The sequence below is a fragment of the Podarcis muralis genome, chromosome 14 (genome assembly GCF_964188315.1).
Source record: "Podarcis muralis chromosome 14, rPodMur119.hap1.1, whole genome shotgun sequence".
Taxonomy (NCBI): Eukaryota; Metazoa; Chordata; class Lepidosauria; order Squamata; family Lacertidae; genus Podarcis; species Podarcis muralis.
In genome coordinates this window covers 5,053,290-5,081,206 of record NC_135668.1, presented here as the reverse complement: position 1 = coordinate 5,081,206, position 27,917 = coordinate 5,053,290, and the positions used below count along the sequence as shown (strand labels likewise).

Below are 27,917 nucleotides of genomic sequence, written 5' to 3'. Positions count from 1 at the left end.
GTGTTGCCAGTCCTATGCTGTGTGGAACTGTCCTCCAGCAGAGACTTGTCACAGGCACAAGCCTCCCTTTGGCCTTCCAAGTGTCTCTTGAAGTCCTTATGCGGACAGGACTTTTGCAGCTGTTTAATTTTTTTTTTTTTACTGGCCAATCATCTTAGCGATTATCTGTATCTTTATATTTAAAATTGTGTTTTATGTTTTGACATATTACACCATCTTTATATTTTATGATATGGTGGTGTTAAAATGGTTTTATAAATAAATACAACAGTGCAGTGAGAGATCTCAAGATGAAACTAAGCCACAGCAGAGTCTCCTTGTTAGGCAAAATGTAATTTTTTCCTTGATAGGCTTTTTTTGCTCACTTTTATTATCAGCCCTGTGTTGATTACAGCCAGCTGGCCAATGAGCCAAAATACAAAGTAAGGTAAAGGTAAAGGTACCCCTGCCCGTACGGGCCAGTCTTGACAGACTCTGGGGTTGTGCGCCCATCTCACTCAAGAGGCCGGGGGCCAGCGCTGTCCGGAGACACTTCCAGGTCACGTGGCCAGCGTGACAAAGCTGCATCTGGCGAGCCAGCGCAGCACACGGAACGCCGTTTACCTTCCCGCCAGTAAGCGGTCCCTATTTATCTACTTGCACCTGGGGGTGCTTTTGAACTGCTAGGTTGGCAGGCGCTGGGACCGAGCAACGGGAGCGCACCCCGCTGCGGGGATTCGAACCGCCGACCTTTCGATCGGCAAGCCCTAGGCGCTGAGGCTTTTACCCACAGCGCCACCCGCATCTAAAAGTATAAAATACAAAATAACAACCTCAATAAAGCCAATTTTTAAAAAAGAAACAACAAGCTAAAAATTAATGATCAAAGCAGGTCCAGGAAACAAGAGAAGATACAGATGTTTTGGCAGCTGCTCGATCATCAATTAATTGGTCTCCTCAAGGAAGTTACTCAGAAGGGTCTCTAAGGATTGGCCAGGATACTTTATCATAAGAGGGGGTATATTAAGCATTCTCCAACCCCTGATTAAAAACTACAGTAAAACAACACATTTCAGCCTTTCAGTGAATTAGAGCAAATCTGTCTTCTGAAAATGAATGATGAACACTAAAATGAATCAATAAAATAGCTCTTTTTGGAAAATTAAATATGGCATGCAGTTATTGGAAGCAAACCAAGTCAGGCCCAATGATAAGCACTGGACTGACTCATCTAAAGCTTTTATAACAGAAGATGGTTGCTTTAAAATCTCTGATAGTTGGTGGCTATTGGGAATTTGAGTGAAAGTTGGTGGAAATGTGTCTCTCACATACCTGACTTGCTGAAGGAGAGTTTTTTGGTGCAAATCTGACTAGAGAATGAGAAGCTTGTCTTTTTCAACAAGTGTAAGGGTTATTGTTGCTTTTGGAGTGACATTACTTTTCAACAGCTGCTTAGGCTCAGCTTGTATAAAAAGTCCCTGGAATCTCCAGTCCATATTAAAAGCAGTGGTGTTGAATGGGGAAATGGGATGGCATTTTGATGCCAACAATGCGTAGACGCTTCAGAAAACATGTATGCATGAGGGCTGATCCCTTCAATTTGGAAGCACCCTCAAAACAGATCATGCTGGACTTGATGGACCAATGGCCCTGCATGGTATAAAGCAGCTTCCTTGTGTTCCTATACGAAGCACTATCTTTTGCTGGACTTAACTGGGGCTAGAAGTTTAACATGGTGATACAGCAGATAGAGTTCCTCCCTTTCAATCAAGTACTTGCCTTGGCACCTCTTTGCTTACCTGGAGTGACCTCATAGTATGTGAAGCCTTAATTAATTTCATTGTGCCTTGACTTGCAGTAATCTCCTCAATGTTTGCATGATTACTAAAGGATTTATGTGACGGTGCTGAAGAGTTTACTGAAGAACGCGCAGATGGGCAGCCTTCCCAAGCCTTCTTAGGAGATCCTATCAGCTCCATGATGGATGTTTTCTCTTACTACCCAACTTGGCCACCCACATCTGAGGACACGGTTCCCAGCATCCCATAATTGATAATTTTTGGACCAGTGAGTGTGTTTCAGAGAGTGCTGTGGCCGCCAGTTAAAAAACGGCTGCTGTGGGAGGCATTGGCAAAGCGTTCCTTGCTGGTGCACATATGGGGCACATTCCACCGCAGGGTGCACTATCAGAGCAACCCCTGGGCACTCGAGCTAAGTGGGGCTGCAGTGTGCCACTTGCCTGGCCAACAGTGGGGAGCTTGGCTGGGCAATGCCGCCCTGCTTTGAGGGGCACACTCACGGCACCCTGCAAGCCCAGTGCTTCTTTGCAAGACTCGCAAAAGCGGTGCAGGAATAACGACTGAACATAACATTTTTAGGCACCAGTGGGCAAAAGGGGAAGTGACTTAAATTTTACTCCCTGGGTCTTCTGCTTGCCTTCCAGTTGGATGAACACAACACAGTTGTGAAAGGGCCTAAAATTGCTGGGTGAAAGGCGCCAGAAAGCCAGATGTGTTTTGATAGATGCAGTAATTATGTTGCTGAAGGTGTGATGATTCTCTAGATTACATCTTCTTTAAATGTATGTATACCTGGGACACGGGTGGCACTGAGCCTCTTGGGCTTGCCAAGGTCGGCGGTTCGAATCCCTGCGATGGGGTGAGCTCCCGTTTCTTGGTCCCAGCTCCTGCCAACCTAGCAGTACTAAAACAAAATAACGTCAAAATGCAAGTAGATAAATAGGTACCGCTCTGGCGGGAAGGTAAACGGCATTTCTGTGCGCTGCTCTGGTTCACTAGAAGCATCTTAGTCATGCTGGCCACATGACCCGGAAAAACTGTCTGTGGACAAATGCCGGCTCCCTCGGCCTGTAAAGCGAGATGAGCGCCACAACCCCAGAGTTGTCTGTGACTGGACTTAACTGTCAGGGATCCTTTACCTTTTTTTAAATACCTGATGTTTATCTTAATAAACACCTAAATCTTAGTAAAATACATTTTTAATAAGAGAGAGAGAATGAGAAAGAGATGGCCGCATCTAATGAGGAAAGTTTAGATTAAAATAATAATAATAATTGATAGTTTATTATTGTTTGAAAACATATTTTCAACAGATATATTCATTGCTTTACTGTATGCAACTCTGAATATTCTTGCAGAGGGGAGACTTAACAAGTATTAGAAATTAAATCAGCATTTATTGGGTATGCAATTTCCTCCCATTTAGCTTATGTGGTTACTTGTTTTAGGCTAAAACAACATATATCTACCATGGCACAAACTTTCCTAGACTTGAGCCCACTTTGTCTGACAAAATGGGGTCCACAAAAACTTCTGCTGTAATCAGTGTGCCACAGGACTCCTTGTTGTCCTAGCTGCCAGAATCTCACCCAGCTCTGACGAAACATTTTGAAAATTCTGAAAAAACATTTTCAGCTGCAGTCTGTACATGGAAATAATCCTCACTGAACTCAGTGGAGCTTACTTCTGCGAAGAGATGTATAGGACTGTGCTTCCAAAGTTAACGTCTACATTTATGGGCAGATGTGACCTTCTGCATCTCAGACCATAATCCTTAAAATAGTTTTGTAAAGTGGGTACAGCCCTCACAATGTTTGGGAATAAAACTCCCATAGACTCCCACACTGACTGACTGGGGCTAATGGGAGTTTAGTCCATCTGGAGGGTGTTAGATTGGGTAAGTCTGGGCTATGAAACCACTCCCATTTTGCAGATTGGGCAAGTGAGGCTGAGAAAATTAGGTCCCGGATTTATTCCCATTAGGTGGTATAAATCGGTCTTCAACTAGTGGGTCACAGCCTGATCCAAGGTGGGTTGCAATAGGAGCGCTACCACCATGCAAATATATGGTAAATGATTAAGAAATGGGTCCCTCAGTGCATGTTTGGGTTAAACGTGGGTCCTGAGTCTGAAAAGGTTGAAGATATCTGGTATAAATAACCCTCTGCGATTGGAAGATTTTGTATTGTCAGTTCACTAAAACAAGAGACTGCGATCTACTCACAGATCTAAAAACTGGCAGTGTTGAGCTTTTTTTAGGGAGAAGGAAAGCCCTGTTTTTAGGGGTGCAGGGCAATCTTGTTGAGCTTTTTTGGGGGGAGTCAGTGATCTACCACAGGCGTCCAGTGATCTACCGGTAGATCACGATCTACCTGTTGGACATGCCTGCATTAAAATATATTGCCCTCTTCATTTTCTGTGTCTGATATTTTTTGAGATAAAGATATAAGGGTCATAATTTCCTATTCCTATTGTAAATAATTCCCTTTGAGCAAGTTCATGTCTCCCATGAGAAATTTGATTCCAAAGGAGTCAAAAACAAAGCATCATTGCACTTTCTTACAATGCAATCCTATGCAATGAATCCCATGCAATACTATATAGGTCTATTCAGAAGTACATTCCATTGAATCCAATTGGGCTCACTCCCAGGTAACTTGGCATAGGGTTGCAGCCTTAGAAACTTAATTTGTCCAGTCTGAACTGTTTTGGGGGTGTCAGGTGAATGAGAGCAGATCCCGGCTAAAATCTTCAATATTCTGTTGGGGAGGATTGTGGGAAGAGAGAGAGCCATAAAGAATGTTCGCAGTTGCCTTTTTATAGCCAAGGGAAGCATAGCTATATCAAGGGTTAGATATTAGATTATAAAGTCCTTGGGAAAGGAAGTGGATTTGAACAGTGCCTGAGCTGATGGCGCTTTCTTCCTGGAACTGAGCCTCATCAGCTTTGAACAATACTGCAGAATACATTTACGTCTTGCCAAAATTGGGAAAATACATCACTGCATAAATTTGCATATGTTAATTTATATGTGTAGATGCGAATTTAGAAATAATTACTATAATTTAAAATAGACATACTGTTAAGTTGTTGGTGAACATATCAGACGACACAGGAATTCTTCAAACAGCTCTTGTTTATTCACAGGCCAGAACAGAACAGAACTGAAGGGTTCAGTCAGCCTGCTTATATAGAGCTCCACTACAACGTAACTGTAACAATTTTCTAAAACTATCCAATCACTGAACGTCACTTCCGATCCCTTATTTGCATAACTATCTACAGTATCCCCCTGCTGGCCCAGGGTGAGAACTTCAGTACATAACACATACAATCCATCTCACCCTCGTGGAGAAGACATTAGGCATTAGGGACCTACTTAGTCTGCTGTCCAAGGATGGGCCACTTCAATGCGTTCCCTGCCTTCCTTATGTAAAACCCTTTCAAATAGAGAACTGTTCATCGACAGCCTTTCAAATAGAGGACTGTCCTCTCCAAAGTTGGGCAAATGGCCACTTTATAGATTATGGATTGGGAACCTAAGATTTCGTGTTTTGTGTGCTCCATATTCCCTGGCTACTTGTGCTTTTCTCATAAAAACGAGACCCTTCTTTTAGTTAAGTTCTTAGTTCTCATGATGGTTGCATTCTAAAATGCAGTGATCCAAAAGGTGCACAGTAAATTGCACCCAGCTATGTTCCACTCAGGTTGAATTGGTTGAAATTAATGGACCTAACTTAACCATGTTGATTAATAATTTCAGTTTCATTTATGACTAATGCTGGATACAATCCTTAGTTTATTTTTATTTAGACTTCTTCAATTTCTGGAACTCGTGGTGGGTCACAACATGAAAATGCACATCAAAATTTTAATCCAGATATAGTGAAAAGCCTTCCTCCATCCCCCAGAAGCCCAGCTGATTAGACAAGTCTTTGTAGTGACCCTAGAGGGAGCTCCACGTCGGTGCGGCAGCCCATCACAAACAACTCCCGCCTTTGTGTATTCTTGCAACCCAAAATTGGCACAGAAGTGGAATAATCTGACTCAAAAAACCAAAACACATTATATAAATGCTAAGCATTGTTATGTGTGAGGTTTATGCAAATATGACAAACGGGAATCCTTTCATTCTCCTCCAAAAAGCCCTAGAGAAGTGAGTCAACAGAGCAATCAGCCAACTTCCCAGGAGGCTTATAAACCACTCTCTTGTTTTTAAAAAAATATATTCCCTTCCAGGATGATGTGGTACATTCTTTCAGAGGCGTTCTCTGCCCGGCCCCCAACTTTTAAAGATCCACACCTTTCCCCAACGAGGAAGCCAAACCCAAAGGTGTGTTGGTGGCAGCAGCATCTGTTGCAGAACAATGCCTTGCAAAAGTGGAGGCACTTTCCCGCTGATCTTTCCATCTAAACATGATGTGGTCCTGAGAGTATTTCTGCAAAAGGAACTGTGGCTGCAATTTATTTATTTCATAAGAATGATCTTGTTATGAGCTGGGGTGGGGAAGAGGGGTGAGGCCGAATGCCTGGATCCAGCATGGATCCAGTTGCTGGAATAGCCAGCCCTGCCTGCTAATGGTCTGCTAAATATGGGTCCGTAAGGGAACAAAGGGAGTGGCTCTGTGCCAGAGGACAATTGGGTGGGCTTCCCTCTCTGGCCAGTTAGAAAGACAAAAGGTCAGAGTTCAGAGTGGAGTTATGTGAGCTGGAAGCCAGATGCAAAAGCTGCTGGCTAGAAAGTCAGAGAGAGAGCCAGGCGTGCCGGAGAGCCAGATTTCTGCTGGAATCCAAAGCTGGAATCTGTGCGAGAAGCAGGACCTTTTGGGGGGGCTTGATGCTGTGAGCCCCTCCATTGTAGGCTCAGGCTGTGTATATGTGTAAACAAACCCTATGTCATAAAGACACTACAGTCTCTGTTGTGCCTCCTTCCAAAAGGAAACAGGAACCCCGGGTAAGTGCCTGGAACCCCTGCTCAGAGATTGGGATGGCATGCAACCAGATAAACCACTCAATTGTACACCCTCAAGGTACAAGGAAGGCCCAGCCCAGCCTTTCCTCTAAACCCTGAGATCTTTAACTACTGAAATGAAACAACGTAGGAATGAACTGCTGATAGATCATGAACTCTGTCTAATTGGGCTACAATGGCGCTGTGGTCTAAACCACTGAGCCTAAGGCTTGCCAGTCAGAAGGTTGGTGGTTCGAATCCCCGCGACAGGGTGAGCTCCCGTTGCTCAGTCCCAGCTCCTGCCAACCTAGCAGTTCGAAAGTACGCAGTGCAAGTAGATAAATAGGTACCGCTCCGGCGGGAAGGTAAACGGCATTTCCGTGTGCTGCTCTGGTTTGCCAGAAGCGGCTTAGTCATGTTGGCCACATGACCCGGAAAAACTGGCTGCGGACAAACGCCAGCTCCCTCGGCCAGTAAAGTGAGATGAGCACCACAACCCCAGAGTCGTTTGCGACTGGACTTAACTGTCAGGGGTCCTTTACCTTTTTTTTTTACACAAGATTTAGAAAACACACTCTCTCTCTCTCTCTCTCTCTTTCTGTGTGTGTGTGTGTGTGTGTGTGTGTGTGTGTGTAAAAGGCATTTTAATTAACTGGTATACAATACTGTGCTTTGATTCTGGTTATATGTTGCAACATCTTTTTGACTGGAAATTTTTTGGGGGGCCACTGCGGGCAATGTAGTGCATAATCATTCTTTTCTTAGAAATTGTGGTTAGCAGTCTTTGACCACAGTACGTATACAGAGCTGATCTCTGACTGTTTCTATTTCATTTCCCAGCTAAATTAACCAGCGTACATCAATGAGGAGTCCAGGCATGTCTGTGTTTAAACAACAGAAAGTAGAGGACATTTATGAAATTGGCGAAGAGCTAGGAAGGTAAGCCTGAATTTTTTCCTACTCCTCTGTGCAAATGTCACATGCAAGCTCCCTTAGCCATTGGCTGCACTGCTGAGATGTCATGGAATGTTCACAAACAGATGCAAACTGTGCTGTTCTAACATTAGACAAAGTTTGTGGCAGTTTCAGTAAAATACATTGCATAGAGGTGTACCGTTTATACTCCATTTCAATTTCTGGTTAAACACCAGTTGGTTTATGCATGAGGGCCAAAGAATACGTTACTTTAGTCACATGGAGGGTGTGTGTGTGTGTGTGTGTGTGTGTGTGTGTGTGTGTGAGAGAGAGAGAGAGAGAGAGAGAGAGAGAGAGAGAGAGAGAGAGAACAAACTGGGTTGGGACCATGGTGTGAAGGGGAGGGGGCTATTCTGCATCAGGGACCCACTGCCTGCTACCTGTATGGGGCCAGGTGTGTGGAAGCTCCCGTTCACTCCTGCTTACCTGTTTAAAAAGTCAGGATGGATGAACTGATTTTAGTCTGCCTAGCTTTTCTCTAAAGCCACAGTCAGACATATTTCATCAAGGTTTATGGTGGTTTTATCTTCTGAAGTAGACTAGAGCATGGCAGAATATGAATGCATAAATGTAAAGTAAATTAGACATAATTTAAGAATCTTTGGGTCCCAACAAGCAGCTCTGAGGGACAAGAGGTATCGCTTGATATCTCACCTGTGGGAATGCACTCCACTGAATCAACTACATTTGAGGGGACTGGAATTCTGGCTCTTTGGTTTCCCACCTCTCATTCACAACCTGTGATATAACTTTGGTGTCAAGCAGTAGGGAATGCCTGTGTGAACTACCCCCATGTTTCCTCCCCTGATGCGCAGGGGCCCAGTCACAAAGGCCCACCTTGAGACGCGCTGTGAGGGTACAGGGCGTGACCGAGGCAAGCAGTCGCTTGCTTCATTCATACTTTCAATTCTGTAAACAAGATTGTTTTACGTTGTTGTCAGGTCACAGCCTCTTCACTCTGCATTTGAAACTATTCAAGGTGCTGACAGGTGTGTCTGGTGGTTAAGGAGACTTATGTCAAGATATCTTCAGAATATGCATGACTTGCACGGAACAAAACAGGTTTTTGGTAAAACAGTTGTCAGGGATTATAAAAACCCGCTGCATCTTGTTGTTCTACAGGCAGAACTAAACTGCTACCCCACTGATCTGCCGCCACTTGCAGGAAGGGAAGGGCTGAAGCTTTCCTTTTCCATGCTGCTTATTTAAGATTTACTTTAGGCCAGTTATGTGTTGGCTACTGTATAGAAGTGACATGGCTCCTCCCTAGTAAGCTTGCATCAGGGATGCTGATACCTCACTTTGGGGTGGGGTGGGGTGGGGCCTGATGTGGCCTTCAGTTATTTTCCCCTGTCTCCCCCAAGACACCGCTGCAAGATTCCTTTAAAAAAAATTGACACAGCTCTGGTGTGGGTGGAGATGTTTATAGCTCTATGCCAGTGGTTTTCACCCAGTGTACCGTGGAACCCTGGGGTGCCTTGAATGATGGTCAGGGGTGCCACAGTCAACGCTGGCCTCTGTCCCTCTTTCCTTTCCTCTCTCCTCTGATGCCTCTTGCGTCTCTGCCTCGCAAAGGCTTGTGCGACTGTCTCTTGCAGCAGCCCTGGCTACAAGATCCCCAGGCAAATGAGCGGGTGACGGAGGCAAGCAAGCCAGTCCACCAGCCCTTGCTGTTGGGAATGGACAGACAAGTGGGAGGCCAGGCAGGCAAGCCTGCGCTGCACTGGCCTTTCTTGTGCTTGCTGTGTGCAAGGCCTGCCTGGGAGCTGAGTGCCTGGTGCCAAAGAGGAGCCCTTCTGCCATGCAGGCCAAGCAGTGCCCGCTGCTGTCACTGCTGCCTCCCAAGGTGAATAAGGTACTGGCCTCACATTCACCTTGGGCCAGTCACCGTTGGGCCACTAAGGATGGGGGCATCCTCTGCCAGGCCCTTGTGGGGCAGTGTGAGAAGGCACTTCTCTTGGGGGGGGGGGCAGCGGCAGTGGCTGCTGGGATAACTCCCAAGGAGAGGGGATGGGAGAGATGCCTGAGGAAACACCCCACAAGGGAGGGTTTTCAAAAATGGGTGACATAACTGGGCTCCTGAGCCCCACAGGAGTGCTGCAGAAAAAATGTACGGTAGTTGGTCAAGCAAACCGTGGACTTCAAAAGGTTGAAGTCCTGTGGTTTGTGCAACCAAGAGAACAGATGTGGATGTGACCCTGTGGCCACTTGGTTTCACTGGGGCTGACGGATGGCCAAGATGTCAGCTCACAGAAGCAGCTTCTCGGTCACTGATTCTGTATCATCATCATCATCATCATCATCATCATCACTACTACTACTACTGCTACTACTACTACTACTCTGGGCAAGTGAGCCCTGAGATCTTGGGCAAGGGGCAGGAGTTGTTCTGATGCTTCTCTGCCTGTGGCAGCCTCATGTTCCAGGCCAGCCCTAGATCAGATCCTGGTCCATCTAAGCTTCATCCTCTCAGCCATGTATTTCGCACAGGACATCCCTGCTGAAGCTGTGGCAGGAAGTGCTCTTTCAACTTGTAATCTTGCTGAGATGTCTGTCGGCATCTGATTCAGCCAAGTGAATCAGCCTATCAAAAATGAAATGGCTTATTTGTTTGCTTTTTTGCTTCTGAGTTTTCTGCTAAAAGCACCCAAGGTGGTGGTTGTCAATTAAACTGTTGCAGAATCTGCTCATTTAATCACAATAAACTTAATTAAATAAAAGTATGCACTCCCCGCCAAAGCAGAGGGCTAGCCAGGAGAGATGATTGCCTTAATTTGATTTGGAAGGTGCATGAGCCATATTTAATTTCTTTCCAATAATAGGATTTTTTACAACAAGTTTTCTAAAAATGTCTAAAGCAAGAAACAACACTAAAGATTTGATTCTCGTTCCATTTCAGCAGCATCCTTTGTCAACCTGGTGCCCTTCACATGTTTTGGACTTGAGTCCTGCGGGGTTAGATGGATTCTCTTGGCCCTGATCCAGCTAATTCAGGGCTTTTCGGATGTCCTATAAGGCAGCAGAAAGAGGAATCAAAGCATCCTCTTTTGCCACTCAGCCGGTAAATAAAAAAATATTCCAGCAGCATGGCTTCTTGAGGCCCAATGTTTATGGAATAATTGCTTTTGCCATTGCACTAATATTTTGGAAATATTGACAACTTCTCTGAGTAGCTGATAGCTGATTTTTACAGTGTCTGGAACGAAAAGTCGGGAGGGTTGTGAATAGCGGCAGCAGCAGCAGCATTGAAATGACTGGTGCTTGTGCCTGGGAGCTTGACATGATTTGTCAGCTCTGGACAGGACTAATGCCTTGGGATCTAAAATCATCCTCCAGCCCCGTCATCAAGTTCCTTCTACCTAGAAGTCCTTATTTGGCAGCCATGCCAGTGGCAGACACCCAGAGGTTCTGTAACACTTTTGGGGGGTTAAGCTTCTGCTGACGAGTTGTTTGCGGTAAAAGGGAGGGTGTGTCAGTTGCTGTCATAAGCATTGTGTCCTATGTTTGACAAATTGATGTTCCCTTAACTCTGAAAAGCAGAAATCCTATTACAGGATAAAACTTGCTCCATGGCCAGTTCAGACATTTTGGCGCCTGAGTTGGTAAATTGTAATGGGACACCTCTCTCTCTCTCTCTCTCTCTCTCATACACACACACACACACACAGAGAGAGAGAGAGAGAGAGAGAGAGAGAGAGAGAGAGAGAGAGAGAGAGAGATTTACTTGTATAATTAATTTGTAGCCCATCTTTCTTTTACGATGAAGCTCAGGATGCTGGTGGTGTTGATGATGATGATAATGATGATAATAACCCAACCCATCTGTGTGGGTTTCCCCAGCCACTCTGGGTGGCTTCCAGTAGAATATAAAAACATAATAAAACATGGGAGTTCCCGTCCAGATACTGACTGTCCCAAAACCTACTTAGTGTCAGTAGAGAGTTAATGGACTGTGTGCCTTGCATGGGGGACTCTGGGCTTGCACAGGACATGGGAGCAGAAGGGGACAGTGAGCGAGACAGGAGCTTCAGCCAAAGTACCCAGCTAGCTGCCTGTGAGGCTGTTTGAGAGAAAGGGAAGCACCTGTGTGGATCGGGACCTGGTAGATAATACTACATACATTGCATATGCAAATATGTAATACATAACTAAATTGCTGCATAGTGCTGTTATCAGTTAGAAGTGATTAATAATATGTAATAAGAGAAGGAGATGTTGTTGTTTTACTCTACATATTTTCCAAGTTAATACTCAAAACATAATTACTTTACAACAAGATTAATGCATCATGCAGGGCACTAATTATCTGCGTTTAAGTTTTCTCACGCCTGTTCAGCTAGGAGTTCCTATTAAGTAATAAGTTGTTCTCTGCAGTACATGATCTTCATATCTCTCAACTAGGCGTTCACCTGTAACTAAAACGAGATCCCTATTTTCAGCCTAATAAGCCACACCATGGGTAGATGGGGATATCATTCCAACTGCGGTACATTTGCAGTAAAGCAAAACCTTTGTGTGTGGAAATCATATTCTAATTCAGTGCTTCTGATTGCTGGATTTGCTGGATCTTGGATGGTGCAGAGCTGACGTGGAAAACATGTGAATCTCCAGAAGTTGTTGGATTCCGGTTCCCATCAGCCAGTCTGGGCAATGCTTGGAGATGAGGAGAACTGTAGTCCATCCACATTTGGAAGACACCAGGTTCCTTCTCCTCCTGCTCCCACACAGAAACTGATGCTGAATTCACTGGGATCCCTTTTGGGTGGTTTCACTCTTTGGATGGTAATATAAATCAACCTGGTGATCTTCAGTGCTGTTGAAGGGGAGCGAATGAAACTTTGACCAACGATGTGTAATACACGCACAAGTGAGATTGTTGGGTAAATATTGACCTGGCAAACCAAAAGTGGAGATAAGTGTGACATATTGCTGAAGGGAGGAACTGACTGAGGGAAGATAAGGCATGAGGCCATGTTAGAACACATCTCCCTGCTGGCGATCAGGGAATGTGAAAGCAGCAAGAGAAAGTTACTGTGAAATGTACAATCACAGCTTGCCTTTATGGGTCCTTTGCTTGGATGAAGAATCCATTCAAATGGTTGCCAACAAAGACAAAGCTTTACAGCCGTGGGGTGGGGAACACTTTTCAGCCCAAGGGCTGCACTCCCTCATGGGCCCTTCCAGGGACCGCAGGCCAATGGTGGACGGGGCCAAATGTAAAAGTGGGTGGAGCATCAGTTGTGTGACTCCTCACCTTTGCACAGTAGGCTACATTCCAGCCATGCAAAAGTTCAAACACTTACACTCCAGGCATGCAGGATGATAATAATTTATTTGTACCCCGCCCATCTGACTGGGTTGCCCCAGCCACTCTTGGTGGCTTCCAGAATATATAAAGACATAGTAAAACATTAAACCTTAAGAAGCTTCCCTATACAGGGCTGCCTTCAGGTGTCCCTTTCAGGAGACATTGTCACCGTTCAGTGACGCATTTGCAGTCATGCAAGTGCAGTTTAGGAGGCTGTGGTGCAGGACCAGTGAGGGCGTGATTCTGAAGGGAATCCTGAGGGCACGATAAGCTTGATGAGCTGCATTTGGCCTCCCCCCCCCCCTTGCAGAACAGCATGAGTGAAAAATGACAATATCCCTGCTCTTGACAGTAAAAAAAAAGTGGCGAGTGGGAGGGGGCCTGGGATGGATGTGAGTCAATGCGATTCCACACAAGCTGATATGGCATTTCTGGCTGTCCTGTGCTCATATGCTCTTCCACCATCCCATGTGTGTGCACTGCTTTTATGAGCTACTTCCACTTCCATGGAAACCTAATCTGCCATTTCACCCAAGCCAACAAAGTATGGTTTGTGCCAGACCTTCAAACTAGGGTTTTGAAACTACTGACATTCCACAGGATAAGACTTCAAGTCCCTCCTCTCAATAGCTAGTCAGTCATCCACAGTCAAGAAAAATCTGTCTTATATTGAGGAAGCATCTGTGGCTGAGGCTGAGCGGATTGGCAGGTGTGGTATTCATGGGAGAGGCAAGGGCAAAAGGATACTGGCCCAAAGGGTTCGTTGAATCAGCATTTATTGCAGAGAACAAATCTGTAGAAGCGCTTTTTGAAAATGGTCATGTCTCTGGGTAGAAGGATTCTCTGATAGAGGACAGTGTGTGATGATCCATCGTGTTGCTAGGTAAGCTGAATGTTTTGCACTTCTGCAATTGTATCTTAAAAAATAATAACAATCGGAATCCACACTGTTGCCTGGACCTTTCAGCAAAAAATTGTCCTTCCACATCCATCAGCCCTCATGGGAGCTGTTTTCCTGCCCCACAGGTGCTGGGTGGGGCTGTTTTTGTCACAGAAGCGTTTTTGTTGAAAGGAAAGGCAGCCTTTGAGACACAGAATGGGCAGCGCTGTTCGAGGTCACTTACAAGTGTGCAGTGCCTCCAGGCAGTAGCATCATCACAACAAAGGAAAGCAATTGTTGCATGTCCTCCCTATGCAAATGGTTGATCTTTTGGTCATTTATTTTAGCTCCCTGTCTGCTCAGAAGCCACATCAGGAGAGAAGGGAAAGAACAGTTCCTCCAAGCAGCCTTCTGAGCCTTGCAGGGCTTTTAAGGATGGCTTAAAAGAATGGTGCCACAAGTGAGCACACTGAAAACATTGCTTTCAGTAGGACTGAATGGAAGGCCCCCTCCTCAGTGTCACGATCTACCAGAAGCACTAGCCTCTCCTCCCACCTCAGTGGTGGGTCTGTGATTCTCTGAATGACTGCTGCTTTTAGAAATAGTTCAGCGCGCCTGTGATATCTTGGGCCAAAGGCTCTGGGGGACTGAACTGTTTGATAAAATAGTCAGGGCTGTCATGAATGACATGAGTCCAGTCCCACTTATAGCATTTGGCGCTGAGCAAAAATGTATCTGTTTGCCCAGGCCCTTTCCAGGTCATAAGATTTTATTCTGTTGGGTGATCCATAGCCTGCCCTGCCGTTCTAACAGTTCTCCAGGCTCCTTGTTATCTTAGTTGCCTTCACTAACCTTTTGGGCCAGAGGGCACATTTGGAAACCTTAAGAAATGGTCATAAAGGTAAAGGTACCCCTGCCCGTACAGACCAGTCTTGACAGACTCTAGGGTTGTGCGCCCATCTCACTCAAGAGGCCGGGGGCCAGCGCTGTCCGGAGACACTTCCGGGTCACGTGGCCAGCGTGACAAAGCTGCATCTGGCGAGCCAGAGCCGCACACGGAAACGCCGTTTACCTCCCCGCTAGAAAGCGGTCCCTATTTATCTACTTGCACCTGGGGGTGCTTTCGAACTGCTAGGTTGGCAGGCGCTGGGACCGAGCAACGGGAGCGCACCCCGCCGCGGGGATTCGAACCGCCGACCTTTCGATCGGCAAGCCCTAGGCGCTGAGGCTTTTACCCACAGCGCCACCTGCGTCCCTATGGTCCCTATGGTCATAGGTGGTACAAAATACCCATTTCACCGGAGAAAAAAAACTAGTGGTGCTCAGAACCTCCTGTTTCCCCCAAACAGAGAAAACACTTCTACACATTCCCAAATGAATAAAACAGACACAATCAGACAAGCCCCCACTACCACCAAAAAACAAAAAAGGGGGGAAAGCAAGTAAAAAAATTGAACATTTAGTTTGGTTTGGTTTTGAATGGAAGGCCTTGGTGGTCCCCAGGGGTCGGGTGTCTGAGGCCCCTTTGGTGCCCCTTTGTTGTATGATGACTTTTGATTGTTTGAACTTCTTTTTATAATAGCTAGTCTTTTATAATGGTGTACTGAACCCCACCCTGGAATCTATTAATTAAGGGCGGGGCAGAAGCCTCCTAAATAATTGAAATTAATGTAAATATTCTGCTTGAATGGATACAGAAGATGTAGCAAAGCATCTAAGTGCCCTTGGGACTGGAGGAGTGAGGTGGGGGCACAACTCCTTCTCTGCCCCTCCAGCCGCAATAGAAACCGCCTTTCTGAAGCTTCTTGTTTGCACCTCAGGGGAACCCCCCTCTGGGCACCAGCCACCCCTTCAAATTCTGCCACCCGCTTCCAAGCGGCACCCGCTTTCCAGTTTTCTCCAGGACTTAAATGTCACTTCTGCGCACGCACACACACACACACACACACACACACACACACACACACACGGCTGCACCCCCCCCCCCTTGTATCTGTGTGGCGTCAAAGGCAGCTGCTTGTCATTCCAGGCATAATTGCTCTGGCTCCCTTTCTATCTTTAGGAAAGCTATGCAGTGAAACAGGAACTACCACGGGACAAGAGGAAATTAACTCTGGCTTTGCTGAGGAAAACCCCAAACAACAACAAAAACCTAGTGGCCATCAGGGAGGGAGGTGTCACTTAGTATGTCTCTAAAGGCAGCTATTAGCAGGCTGCACTTTCCACACATTCACTTTCTCAGTCAGAGGGCACAAAGCTGTTGTTGCTTGGAGCCGGTGCTTGAAGTGAACACAGCAGGTGGGAGGAGTGTGGGCAGATGACATGGCAGGCCACTTTAGGAGTGTGTGTGTGTGCATTACAGCTGCTATCATGAACTGGCTGGGTGCAGAGGAGCGATGGGAGGCACCAGCTGGGGAACCCCTAAGGGAAGAAGGCCCAGAGCCCAGGGAGGGGTGGTGGGACGACAACGAGTGATCAGAGGGAGCAGACTGGGAGGAGGAGGTGTCAGAAACTGGAGAGGTAACATGGTTTAGTGATCAGGTAGAGGCTGTGCCAGAGGGCAGTCCAGAATCAGAGGCAGAAGTGGAGGCTAGAGAGGAAGAGGCAGAGATGAAGCAGGCTGCTGAAGAAGCCAGGGGGGTCTCCCCTTCCTGCTGAGACCAGCTCCTCGTCCCCCTAGTCTTCTAGAACCCTAAAAGGTATGAAGAGGGAGGAGCAAAGAGAGATAAGACAATAGAGTCTCCAATTGCTTGGGAAAGGACCCAAAGGATGTGTAGACTTGGGCAACTGCATCATAGCAGCAAGTTCTATCAGGACGAGTTGCTGTGCTCACTAAGCCTGGCCTCCTGAGTCGAACTCATTTCCTGGAATAAAGAGTTAACCTCATTGATGCTGTGTGATTTATTGCTGACCTGCTCCTGACACCTTGCTCCTGACAGCTGCAGTGACAAGCTCATGTCCTCCAACAGCCCTCATTGAGCAGGGAATGCTCAGGAAGGCAGGGCCCCACTCTGTTCCTTTGAGGAATACCTTAGGCTGGGCTGGTTTTCCTTACACCAGAGCTTTCCAAACTTCTCATGTTGGTGACACAATCTTTAGACATGCATCAGTAGTTTAGTGGCACATTCTCCTTCAGAAGCCAGAGCAAGGCAGGCTGTGACACTGTAGCTGAAGGCCTAAATAGTTTGGGCTGCCATCTTTTCAAGTGACTTCTGCAGCCGTGCTCTGCAGCTCCCTCTGTGTGTGCACACGTGTGTGTACATGATGCTGAACATTTATTTTTATTCTGCTTGTGCTAAGAGCAGGATACAGTAAATTCATGCCATCATACAATAGAACCATTAAGCACAAGTACCACTAAAAGCCAATTTAATTGATCTACGTACTCTGCTGTTAAAGGCACAGCTGCAAGGGCTGGTTAAAAAGTTGGCAACCTCATGTGCAGGAGGCTGAGATGAGCATTTTTCCAGTTTGTAATAGTAGAAAGACTGGGAATAAAGGTGTGACCTGGTGTATTCTTGTTTTGAGTGATTTTTTCCTGCATCTGTTTGCTGATAGTCTGGAGTTCTTCCCTCCATATTTGTGAAAGTGTTGTTTAGAGTATAGGATGTTGATCATTGTTTTATTGATTTCTAGATAGTCAATTTCCCTGCTTTTTTGTTCATGAGTTTAAGGAGTTTTTTTTGGCTCCTGTTTGTTTATAGTGTATAGAAGGTCATAATTTATTGTTCTAATTTACCCATTTTTGAGGAGGTTTGTTTTTTAAGGGATGCTCTCTCCTTGATGCAGGCTCCTCTAGTGACTGCTTTCATTGTGTCCCAGAGGAGGGGGGTTGTTATGTTGCCCACATCATTGTCCTTAACGTAGTTTTGGAGAGTTTTCAAGAGACACTTTCTAGCTAGTTGGTTTGTGATTAGGATGGGGCTGAAGGACCATGATGGGGCAGTTTCTGTTTCCTCTCCTATTTTGAGGGTAACTTCTACTGGTCTGTGATTTTAATGTTACTAACGTTTGCTGTTTCTGCCAGGGGGATCAGGCCTTGTGTGAGCAGAATACTGTCCAGTCTGGATATTGTGCTGTGGCATCTAGACTGGAATGTGTGGCTGGCGTCTCCCGGGTTCTTTTCTCCCCAGATACCATAACAGCCTCCATTTCATAGCATTTTCAGTAGTTTGTGTTTCTAGTTGTCCCTCTGAGGAAGGTTGCCCAGGGGGTTGTAGGATGCATGTCTTTCAGGGAGGTGTCGCTCATATTTAGGTTGAGGTCACCTCCTAGGATTGCTTTCCCTTTGGAGAAGGAAAGGAGATTGTTTAGTGTCTTCTTGTTTGGAGAATATATGGAGCCAATTGTCAGTTTAGTTTGCCATCTAGTATCCCTTTGGCGAAAACGAATCTGCCTCTTTTGTCTTTTGCACCGTTGTGGCTTTAAAATGTAGGTCTCTACTGAGTACTATGGCTACTCCGTGGGCCTTTCCTGAGCCAGGTACCACCCATTGTTGACTGAAGCGGGGTTCGCTCAGGAGTTTGCTTCCTTTGGGCGGGTTGTGTATTTCCTGTAGGAAGGCAATGTGTGTTTTCATGGTGTTTATGTACGAGGTGATGTGTTTTCTTTTGATAGGGCTTCCCAATCCCCTCACATTTAGTGTAATTGCTTTTAAGCTAGCCATCTTACTTAACTACCTTATAGGATGATTCCCTGCCAACCCGTCTGGGTTGCTCTGTGTCTCTCACCTTGTATTGTCTATCGAACCCTGTGTTGTGCTGACATATATTGTGGTGGGTGGGGGAAGGGGGGCTTAGAGTTAGAGATGGGCTGAGGATTGGGGGGTAGGTTATAGAGGGTCGCCTATATGTAGTTATATAGGTGTTTGTTTGGAGTAAGGTAAAGGTAAAGGTACCCCTGCCCATACGGGCCAGTCGTGACTGACTCTAGGGTTGTGCGCTCATCTCACTCAAGAGGCCGGGAGCTGGCGCCATCCGAAGACACTTCCGGGTCACGTGGCCAGCGTGAAGAAGCTGCTCTGGCGAGCCGGCACCAGCGCAGCACACGGAAACGCCGTTTACCTTCCCGCTATATAAAGCGGTACCTATTTATCTACTTGCACTTTCGAACTGCTAGGTGGGCAGGAGCTGGGACCGAAAGACGGGAGCTCACCCCGCCGTGGGGATTCGAACCGCCGACCATACGATCAGCAAGTCCTAGGCACTGAGGTTTTACCCACAGCGCCACCCGTGTCTGTTTGTTTGGAGTAGCTTGGACCATTTGGCTCCCAGCCGGTTGGTCCTGTGTCTCAGCTGGCATGTAGGGCCTTTTTTGAGAACAGGCTGTCCCCCCTTTCACTTGCGATAGGGGTCGGTCAGTGAGACGGTGTCAAGCGCCTTTGTGGCGCTTGTGTTGGTTATAAGGTTTATAAACAATGTTGTCAGTATCATTAATAGCATTGTTGGTTTGTTGAGGTATTAGGTAGGGATGTGAGTATTGGCATGCTCTGGCACCACCATTATGTTAGTTATTTGTCAGATTTTAGCCTGTTTGCTGGTTGTTGTATTGGGGTGGGAGCTGTTGTTTTAGTTCATGGGTAGGCAAACTAAGGCCCGGGGGCCTGATCCAGCCCAATTGCCTTCTAAATGCAGCCCGCGGACGGTCTGGGAATCAGCATGTTTTTACATGAGTTTCTCAGGGAAATTGCGGAAGCGGATGTTGCAACGTCTGCTGCAGTCTTCTAGGCCTGCTAGTTTAATTCTCACTTCCATGCTTTCTCTTTCTTGGCAGTTGTCCGTATCAGCTAATTTGTTTTTCAGACATGTGTTTTCCTCTCAGAGTTGCTCTATTTGTTTCAGCTGCATCTGGTTTTCTTTTTCTAGAGTGGAGATGGTGACAGTGAGGTTTCCACTTTGGAGGTCAGGTCGCTGATTATTGTCTTCAGGGGAGTCACTGTTTTCTTCAATAGTTCTGCTATTCTCAGTTCCATTTCTCTCAGGTCCCTTTTTGTTGTTGGGCAGTTGTCATCATGGGGGATGTTGCGATCCCTTTGTCGTTTGCCATCTCCTTGGTTGGTGCCATCTCAATTGTCTTGGTGGCCTAGCCTGTGTTTTTTTGAAGTGGGGGAATGTTGTGGTTCGGTGTTTTGGTGTGGTGGTTCTTGGGTGTTGTGGAATTAGAGAGTTGTACAGGCATTGTTGATTGGTGGCTTTCTTCAGAGCGCTGGGGTTAGGAGGCCATTTTTGTTGTATCTGGGCTGTGGCTGGGTCACCGTAGTTGTATCAGCTCTGTGGTATTAGCCCCTTCTCATGCTAACTAGCCATAATATGCATTTATTAGCCTGCTTGCTTCTGTTTGGTCTTGTCCCAGTTAGAGTTCAGCCAGTAGCCCAGCTTGACTGTGCTCTGTCTCCAGGACTAGGAGGGAAAGCAGTGAAGATGAGCAGGGCAGTTTTCTAGTGTGTGAGTGAGTAACCAGAATATTTATTTGCTTGCCCCTTGGGCATTTTGCTGAGATCACCAGTGAAAGATCACCAGCAAGAAATAAAGATTACATTGCAGATGGTGAGTGCCCAGTAGTTGCCTTTTTTGATCACTAAATGGAGGTTGGTGAGCCCCCCCCCCCAGCTTGTGGTGGAGCAGCTGAACATGCCCTTTGTCCATTTATCTGTAAGCGAAGAGGGAGGAGGGCCCACGAGAGGAGTGTAAGAAAATTCCCAAAGTTCCTGCCCTGCGCATCATATTTTATCAGCTTCCAAGCTGAGAATAATTTGACAAGTTCTTTAAGGACTGACCTGCAAATGCACACACTCCCTCCTTCCCTCTCGTCTCTTCACTTTGAGCAGCTGCTTCTGAAAGTCATTAAACCAGGATGGTTTGGTGTCAGGGGAATCTTCCAGGCAGCTCCAGTCCTTCCTCTGTCCTGCTGTGATTTGGGGCCTGAGCAAAGGTGAGGACCAAAGCAGGACCACCTACTTCACAACAGGGATGATGCTGTCATCTTCTTAGGCACTGTTTGTTGATCCTGCGCATGCCAAAGAAATAAGCATGTTCTCTGAGAGAAGCCCAACAAATCAGCTGAGTTGGGTATGTGGGTGTCTCAAACTTTCTCCCCCCGGATAGAGCTGAACTTACTGTGGGTGCAGGAGTGCAAGCATGGACTTTCAGATGTTGTTGGACCTCAGCTCCCATCATTCCTGACCACTGACTGCTTGTTAGCTGGGGCTGATGGGAGTTGGAGTCCAACAATTACATTTGAACAGGACCTTTCACAGGAATAATTCAAAAAGCAATCATGTACAAGGTAAATATTCTGCAGGAAAAGGACTGAATGCCTTCCTTTACTTGTAGAAGTCTGTTAAACTATAAAATAGCTTAATCTTCACCCTCACACATCCACATAAACCATTTATGATTTATTGTTAACGTTTGTTTCTTTTTACGATTCATATAGTCCAATAAATTCCAAGATGAAAAACTAGAAAAGTTGTACATGCATACACACATGTATAGATACATATAAAAATGGACAGAAATAAAAAGTGATAATAAAGTTATCTACACTTACACTGATGCAAAATGTCAAATTAATGCTGATTTACACTCATATGCAAAAGGAAATGCAAATAATTAATTAAACACATAAAAAATGATAGCAGAGACTTAGGCCCTGTCAGCACTATACATTTAAAGTAGTATCCACTTTGAACAGTTATGGCTTCTCTCAAAGAATTGTGGTTTGCTAAGGGTGCTGAGAGTTGTTAAGGAGACCTCTGTTTGCTTTGCAGAGCTACAGTTCTCAAAATGGTTTAACAACCAGTCTCTCTTCCCCAGGAACTCTCAGAATTGTATGTCCTAACTGCTCTTAGCACCCTTAACAAACTACAGTTCCCAGGAATCTTTGTGGGAAGCCGGAAGTGTTTAAAGTGATATGATACTACTGTACATTAAATGTACAGTATATGGATGTACATTAAATGTACAGTATATGGATGTACATTAAATGTACAGTGTGTATGGATGAATGTTTTTCTGAGTCCTGTTACACTTGGAGGCAGGACTATGCAGATGCACTAGCTAGGCTGAGAAGTTGTGGTCTGTCCCAGAAGAGCCTCGTGAGGGATCATAGCTGAGTGGGGATTTGAACATTCACTTCCCACACTGAAGTCCAACATTTCAGCTGCTGCACAAACAAATGTGGGGATCAAATTCCTGTCTCATCCTTAAACAAAATTGAAGATACGGAAGGGAACAAAATTGCTGCAAGTTCCAAAGTCCTATGGAAGCACCTTATCAAACACAGAAATTCTTGGAACCGTCTGTTGCAGTTGTAATATTACCATACTAATACCTCTCAAGTATTCTGGGACTGAGGAGTAGGCTAAGCCAGGTGTGTTGGTTTCAGGTGGAGCTGCTCTGCCACATTCTCCAGCCAGCTGGGAGATGTGGTTGATGCTTTGAAGCTGTGCCCCTAGTTGACAATTTGGCATTAAATGACGACTTCAGATTCACACCAAACATCAAGCCTACCTCAATCTTAAAAAAAAATCTTAGATTTTGTTTCCCACAACCTTTTGTCATGCTTGGAAGCTAAGGAACTTTGTTGTCTCCAAACACACACACACACACACACACACAAACACACACACACACACAAAAACAGCACAGCACTGAAAACCCGACTCCACCCAGATACACTTAGGTCCACTGCCACCTAGTGCCTAAACCATATAATGACATTATCCACACAATCTGAATTGATGTAAGGAAACTTCATGTGTTCCTAAAGCTGGAGAATGGAGGTACCCAGGGAAGAACCTCAGTGGAAGATCTTGGCAATTGGACACATTTGTATGGAATCAGGCAATTCTTTAAATACCCAGATCCCAAGATGTATAGGCAGATCCTTCGCCTGGTCCATAATTCCCCAACACTTGATGAAATGGTCTGGAATGACACTGCAGATTACAACCCATCTTTGTGTGTAGATCAGGCTAGCAATCACAGAACTAAAATTAGTGGTTGAGGGTCCGTACCGCAATCCTAAGGCATTCCAGGCCATGTGAAGGTCAAGTGTGAGCCTTATCTCTGGATTTCTGGGCTTTTATGGACGTGTGAGAGACTTTAGACCTGACTTTGGCTGCGGTCTCTCTGTTAATTATATAATACTCTTAGTATTACATTGGGAAATATGGCATTTAATTGCAGGATATGCCACATAATGTATGCCCTCTGCATACATGTACTGTAATTACTATACTTGTAATGTGTTTAATGACAGAGGGAAAGTTTATAGCTCAGAGCTTCTGCTGTGTAAACAAAACCCTGTAATTTTAATCAGTCTGGAATTCTGAATGGGATTCTGTTGAGAGGTGCCCTAGGGAGGATTTTCTGCATCCTGAATAATACAGCCTTCTGGCACTAGGTGACAGGAGGAGGACAAAGAAACCATTCCCTGAACTTGGAGAAAGCTCTCTTCAGGCTGCTTCATCTTGATGAGCAGATTTTCTATCTGCAGATCTGAATGTGTGGACAACATGAAGAATGTCTGCCTGTGAGTCGAGTTACGGATGCAAAAGGAGAAAACCCTTCATATTTTGCTGCATCCATTCACCTGAAACTGTCGCACAATTGCTTCTGTGGTGCAACCTCACAGGATTGTTGTGAGATTTTTTTTTTAAAAGGGAAAAAAGGTAGGGCGAAGAACCACACATACCACTGTGAGCTGTCAGGAGCAAAGATGGGATATAAATGCATAATAAATAAATAAATAACAATCAATCAATCAATCAATCAATCAATCAATTAAGCACAGTTATATCTTTCTTCAAATTCTTTCTCCAAGCTGGCCTCTTCCCAGTAGTGGAGTGGTAAATTATTGTCGTGACACCCCCACCCCTATCCTGGTACTTATACCCACAGTGCCCCATTATGCAGGAAGCTGTGTTGACCCGTCCCCTAACTTTCTCTAGGTCAAGTCTTGCTATTACGTTTGCATTATTTATTACACTATATAGAAATTTATAAAACCTTCACAAACAAATGAAAAATCTTTATGAAATCCTGATATGGTGGGAGGGGGAGACTTCCTAATACAATTTTTTTTTAAACTGATTGCAGAGTTATGAAGTCTACAAACGCAATTTTTAAAAAACCTTAAAAGTTACAGGAGGGATTATCCCACCTCCCAATCAAATGCCTTTGCTTACCGTAAATGTTTTAGCATTCTACAAACTTTTACAACTTGAGACTATTCTTAAATGTCAGCTGGCCTGACCTGACCGCAGCTGCTGCATTTCAAGGTTATTCTTCAACCACCAATTTTAGTATTTCCTCCATAGCTCAGAAAAAGGAAACAAGTGCTGCATCCTCTAGTATTTTAGCGTGATGGAAGCCCCCCCTCAGATCCAGGTATGAAGTAATTAGCAGAGGAAGGAAGCAGAGAATTCCACATAAAGTACAGTGTGGATGAGATCACTTTGCCGCTTCCCGTCTTCCTCTTGTACGCTCAACACAAGGTATGATTTGAATGCAGAGCAGGTGTTGGAGGGGACAGAAAGAGATGGCTGCTGTACTAAGCCTTCTCACAATTTCCAGGCAATGAACCCAAGTCAGGAGAGGCGGAAAAGAGGCCTAATTCACATGATGCTTTACAGCAGACTTTCCCAAAACTGGTGCCCTCCAAATGTTTTGGACTACACCTCCCATCAGACCCAGTTTGAGGACAGCTGATTATTATTTTGCATTTATACAGCACAAAACACATTGAATGTTGCATTGGAGAGACCACATAACACCGGTCTTGAAAGACCTACATTGGCTCCCAGTACGTTTCCGAGCACAATTCAAAGTGTTGGTCCTGACCTTTAAAGCCCTAACAGCCTCGGCCCAGTATGCCTGAAGGAGTGTCTCCACCCCCATCGTTCTGCCCGGACACTGAGGTCTAGCACCGAGGGCCTTCTGGCGGTTCCCTCACTGCAAGAAGCAAAGCTACAGGGGACCAGGCAGAGGGCCTTCCCGGTAGTGGCACCTGCCCTGTGGAACGCCCTCCCAGATGTCAAAGAGAAAAACAACTACCAGACTTTTAGAAGACATCTGAAGGCAGCCCTGTTTAGGGAAGCTTTCAATGTTCAACAGACTACTGTATTTTAATACTTTGTTGGAAGCTGCCCAGAGTGGGTGGGGTATAAAAAAATTATTATTATTATTATTATTATTATTATTATTATTATTATTATTAAGGTTCTGTTGACATTTGAATGCATTTTGGCATATTAGCTTGGCATCCAACTATCTTCGTTTTGTCTGTAACCAGAAGTGGGGCTACTCCAGGAATTTGAACCCGTCTCCTGCACCCACTCCTGACTTTCCAAAGGATCACCAGTTTCCCTGGTGTGGGAGAATCGCCTTCAGCTCCTCTTTCTTCTTTGCAGCGGCCAGTTTGCTATCGTGAAGAAATGCCGGGAGAAGGTCACGGGGATGGAATACGCCGCCAAATTTATCAAGAAACGACAGAGCCGTGCCAGCCGCCGTGGAGTCCGGCGAGAGGAGATCGAAAGGGAGGTCAACATCCTGCAGCAGATCCTTCACGCCAATATAATCAAGCTGCATGACGTGTATGAGAACAAGACTGATGTGGTCCTTATCCTCGAGCTGTGAGTAGGAGAGGCTGCGTATGTGCTGAGATGCACAGGAATGCACTTTTAAAACAAATGTATAGATAAAGTTTCTAGTTCTTAAGATAAGCTAGAATATGTGCAAGCAATATCTGTTGAAATATCAGCCCACTGGGGAGCTGAATAAAATATCATGGGTTTCACCATGAAGAGTAAAACCAGACTAAATTATGCTTAATAAGAGAGAGAAAGTATGCACATTATTTGAATAATTGCAAAGCAATCCAGTCAGCTCCATCTATTCCTTTGTTTGTTTGCAAAATTTGAGCCCACCAAGTGCAGAATTCCAGGCCCTCTAGCCCTTAAAACCACAATTGGGATTGGACTCTTCTCTTCATGTTTCCCCCCCCAGCAGTCTAAGATTCTTGGGATTTTCCGTAGAAAACTGTGTTGGTGCTGAGGGCCACCTTGTGGAGAACTTGTGTGCAACATGTTAGCTGTCCCTCAGAATTTCAAGGTTCAGTGACCAGCTTTGGTGGCACGTTGGATTTTGAATAAGTGCAAAGGCAAAGTTCATATATATCGGTGTTGGTGTGTGAATGAGTCTCATACACACCCCATTCCTGGCTCATTGTTCAGGGCAGTAAACTGCTTTGTTATATGCATTTAACTTATATCCAGGTTCCTGGACCACAGGGGCTATAGAATCAGTTTGTTCATCTATTCTAAACCAAGAATTGAGCTGCAATAGGAAGCACTGGCAGCGTAAGACATAAATCAAATTGGATTTTAAGAAAGATCCTTAAAGGAACAAACTTATAATTGGCAAGGTGCCAATTTAGGGTGGAGAGGGAGCAGTGTTGATAGCATGCTCAGGTCCATCCCAGTTGTCCTTTCTGTGCAGTAATTGGTTTGTGGGTTTTATTATGCGGCTGATGCCATTGACCATTCATTTCCATAAAGGTCCCATATGGGATAGAAGGTGAGGATTATAAATTATCTTTAAAATAAATTCATAAGTGATATGCATATGTAGTATATCAAAATATATTTAACTATGGGACGAAGCAAAAAATAAAAATAAAAAGAGTGTTGTAAATCTTCCCCCTAGCCTTATCCACAAAGGGGAGCTTTTGGCTCCCCAGGGTTGCATCCAGACTGTCAGTAATTTGTAAGAGGGATTCAAGAGCCTACCAGAATGTTAGGATTGTACATTTCAAGCAGTTTAAACTGCTGCATTGCCCTAGGGCAACAAATCCTTTTTTTTTTTTAATGGACTTTTTGCAGTTTGGAAAGTGATGGGCAAATGCCTTTAAAAATGTGGGGTGAATGAATGATTAGCCAGATTACGTATAAACACTCAGCAAGTATATCAGGAAGAATGCAGGTTTAGTGCTCATTATCATATAATCACTGCTTAAACAAATTGGAACAAATGCTCAATAAAGACCAGAAAAAGAAAAATAAAGATTGGACACAGTCTAACCACCTCATAAGCTTTGTGCAAAGAATTCAGGGTGAATGCTCTATTCAACAAACAGCAGTAGTAATTTGTTAGAAACACCCATTAGACTAATCCAGGGAACCGGAAGCAGAATAGTACGATGAATCTGCATCATTTTGCTGTTAATGCAGTGATCACAATACTTTCTTGTTGGCTTTGTAGTGTGTCTGGAGGAGAACTTTTTGATTTCCTGGCCCAGAAGGAGTCGCTGAGTGAAGAGGAAGCCACACAGTTCATTAAGCAGATCCTAGATGGTGTCAGCTACTTGCACGACAAGAAAATAGCCCATTTTGATTTAAAGGTAAGCAGGGAAGTCAGGCAGAAGGGGCTTGGCAGCCTCTGATGCCAACTCTAGGGGGCCCTGGGGGATTGGGCACCCACAAAAATTTTGTTGTGGGTGCTGGACCATAGGGCCTTGGACAGGACTTCCAGGGTTCCCAGGCACCTCTGCAACACATGTGACGTAATGTGATGTCATGATGTCACAGCGCACCGTGACATCATGACGTCACATTATGTCGCATGTGCCTCTGGGCACCCATAATCTGGGGCCCAAATTGGCAACCCTGTTGGCAGCTGACTGTAGACCGGCTTTCAGCTGCCTGGTGCCCTCCATATTTCTGGGGCTACAACTCCCAGTCAGCCCTCAGCCTTTTTTAGCTGTGCTGGCTGAGACTGGTGGGAGTTGCAGTTCAAAACATTTGGAGGGCACCCAGTTGGGAAAGGCAAGGCTGGGCTGTGGTTTAAACATGCTTGTTTTTTGTGGCTCCTGTGCCATGTGGACGTGTAAGCCTTTGCAACCTTCTGGGGAAAGGGCAAGTAAGAAATTCTATAAACAAATAAACCAGAGCTCAGCTGATTTGTATACACTGGAACTGTGCTCACTGTCAAAGCAAGCACAGCCTGTAATCTAATCTCAAAATCT

The 27,917-nt window shown here is 45.3% G+C and overlaps 1 protein-coding gene across 5 annotated transcripts in view; it reads left to right on the top strand.

Annotated features, from left to right (window-relative positions):
• The window catches only part of DAPK2 (death associated protein kinase 2), a 57,670-nt gene that overhangs the window by 10,011 nt on the left and 19,742 nt on the right, over window positions 1-27,917 (top strand). For 2 of the 5 annotated variants that reach the window (XM_028706387.2, XM_028706384.2), the window contains exons 2-4: window positions 7,570-7,668; window positions 25,306-25,527; window positions 27,155-27,293. In XM_028706387.2, coding sequence (XP_028562220.2) covers window positions 7,592-7,668; window positions 25,306-25,527; window positions 27,155-27,293 — 438 coding nt within the window. In that variant the 5' untranslated portion in view covers window positions 7,570-7,591. Of the gene's footprint in view, window positions 1-7,569; window positions 7,669-13,698; window positions 13,896-25,305; window positions 25,528-27,154; window positions 27,294-27,917 lie in introns of those variants that run through there. The other 3 variants (XM_077919041.1, XM_028706383.2, XM_028706385.2) reach the window with 2 other exon arrangements.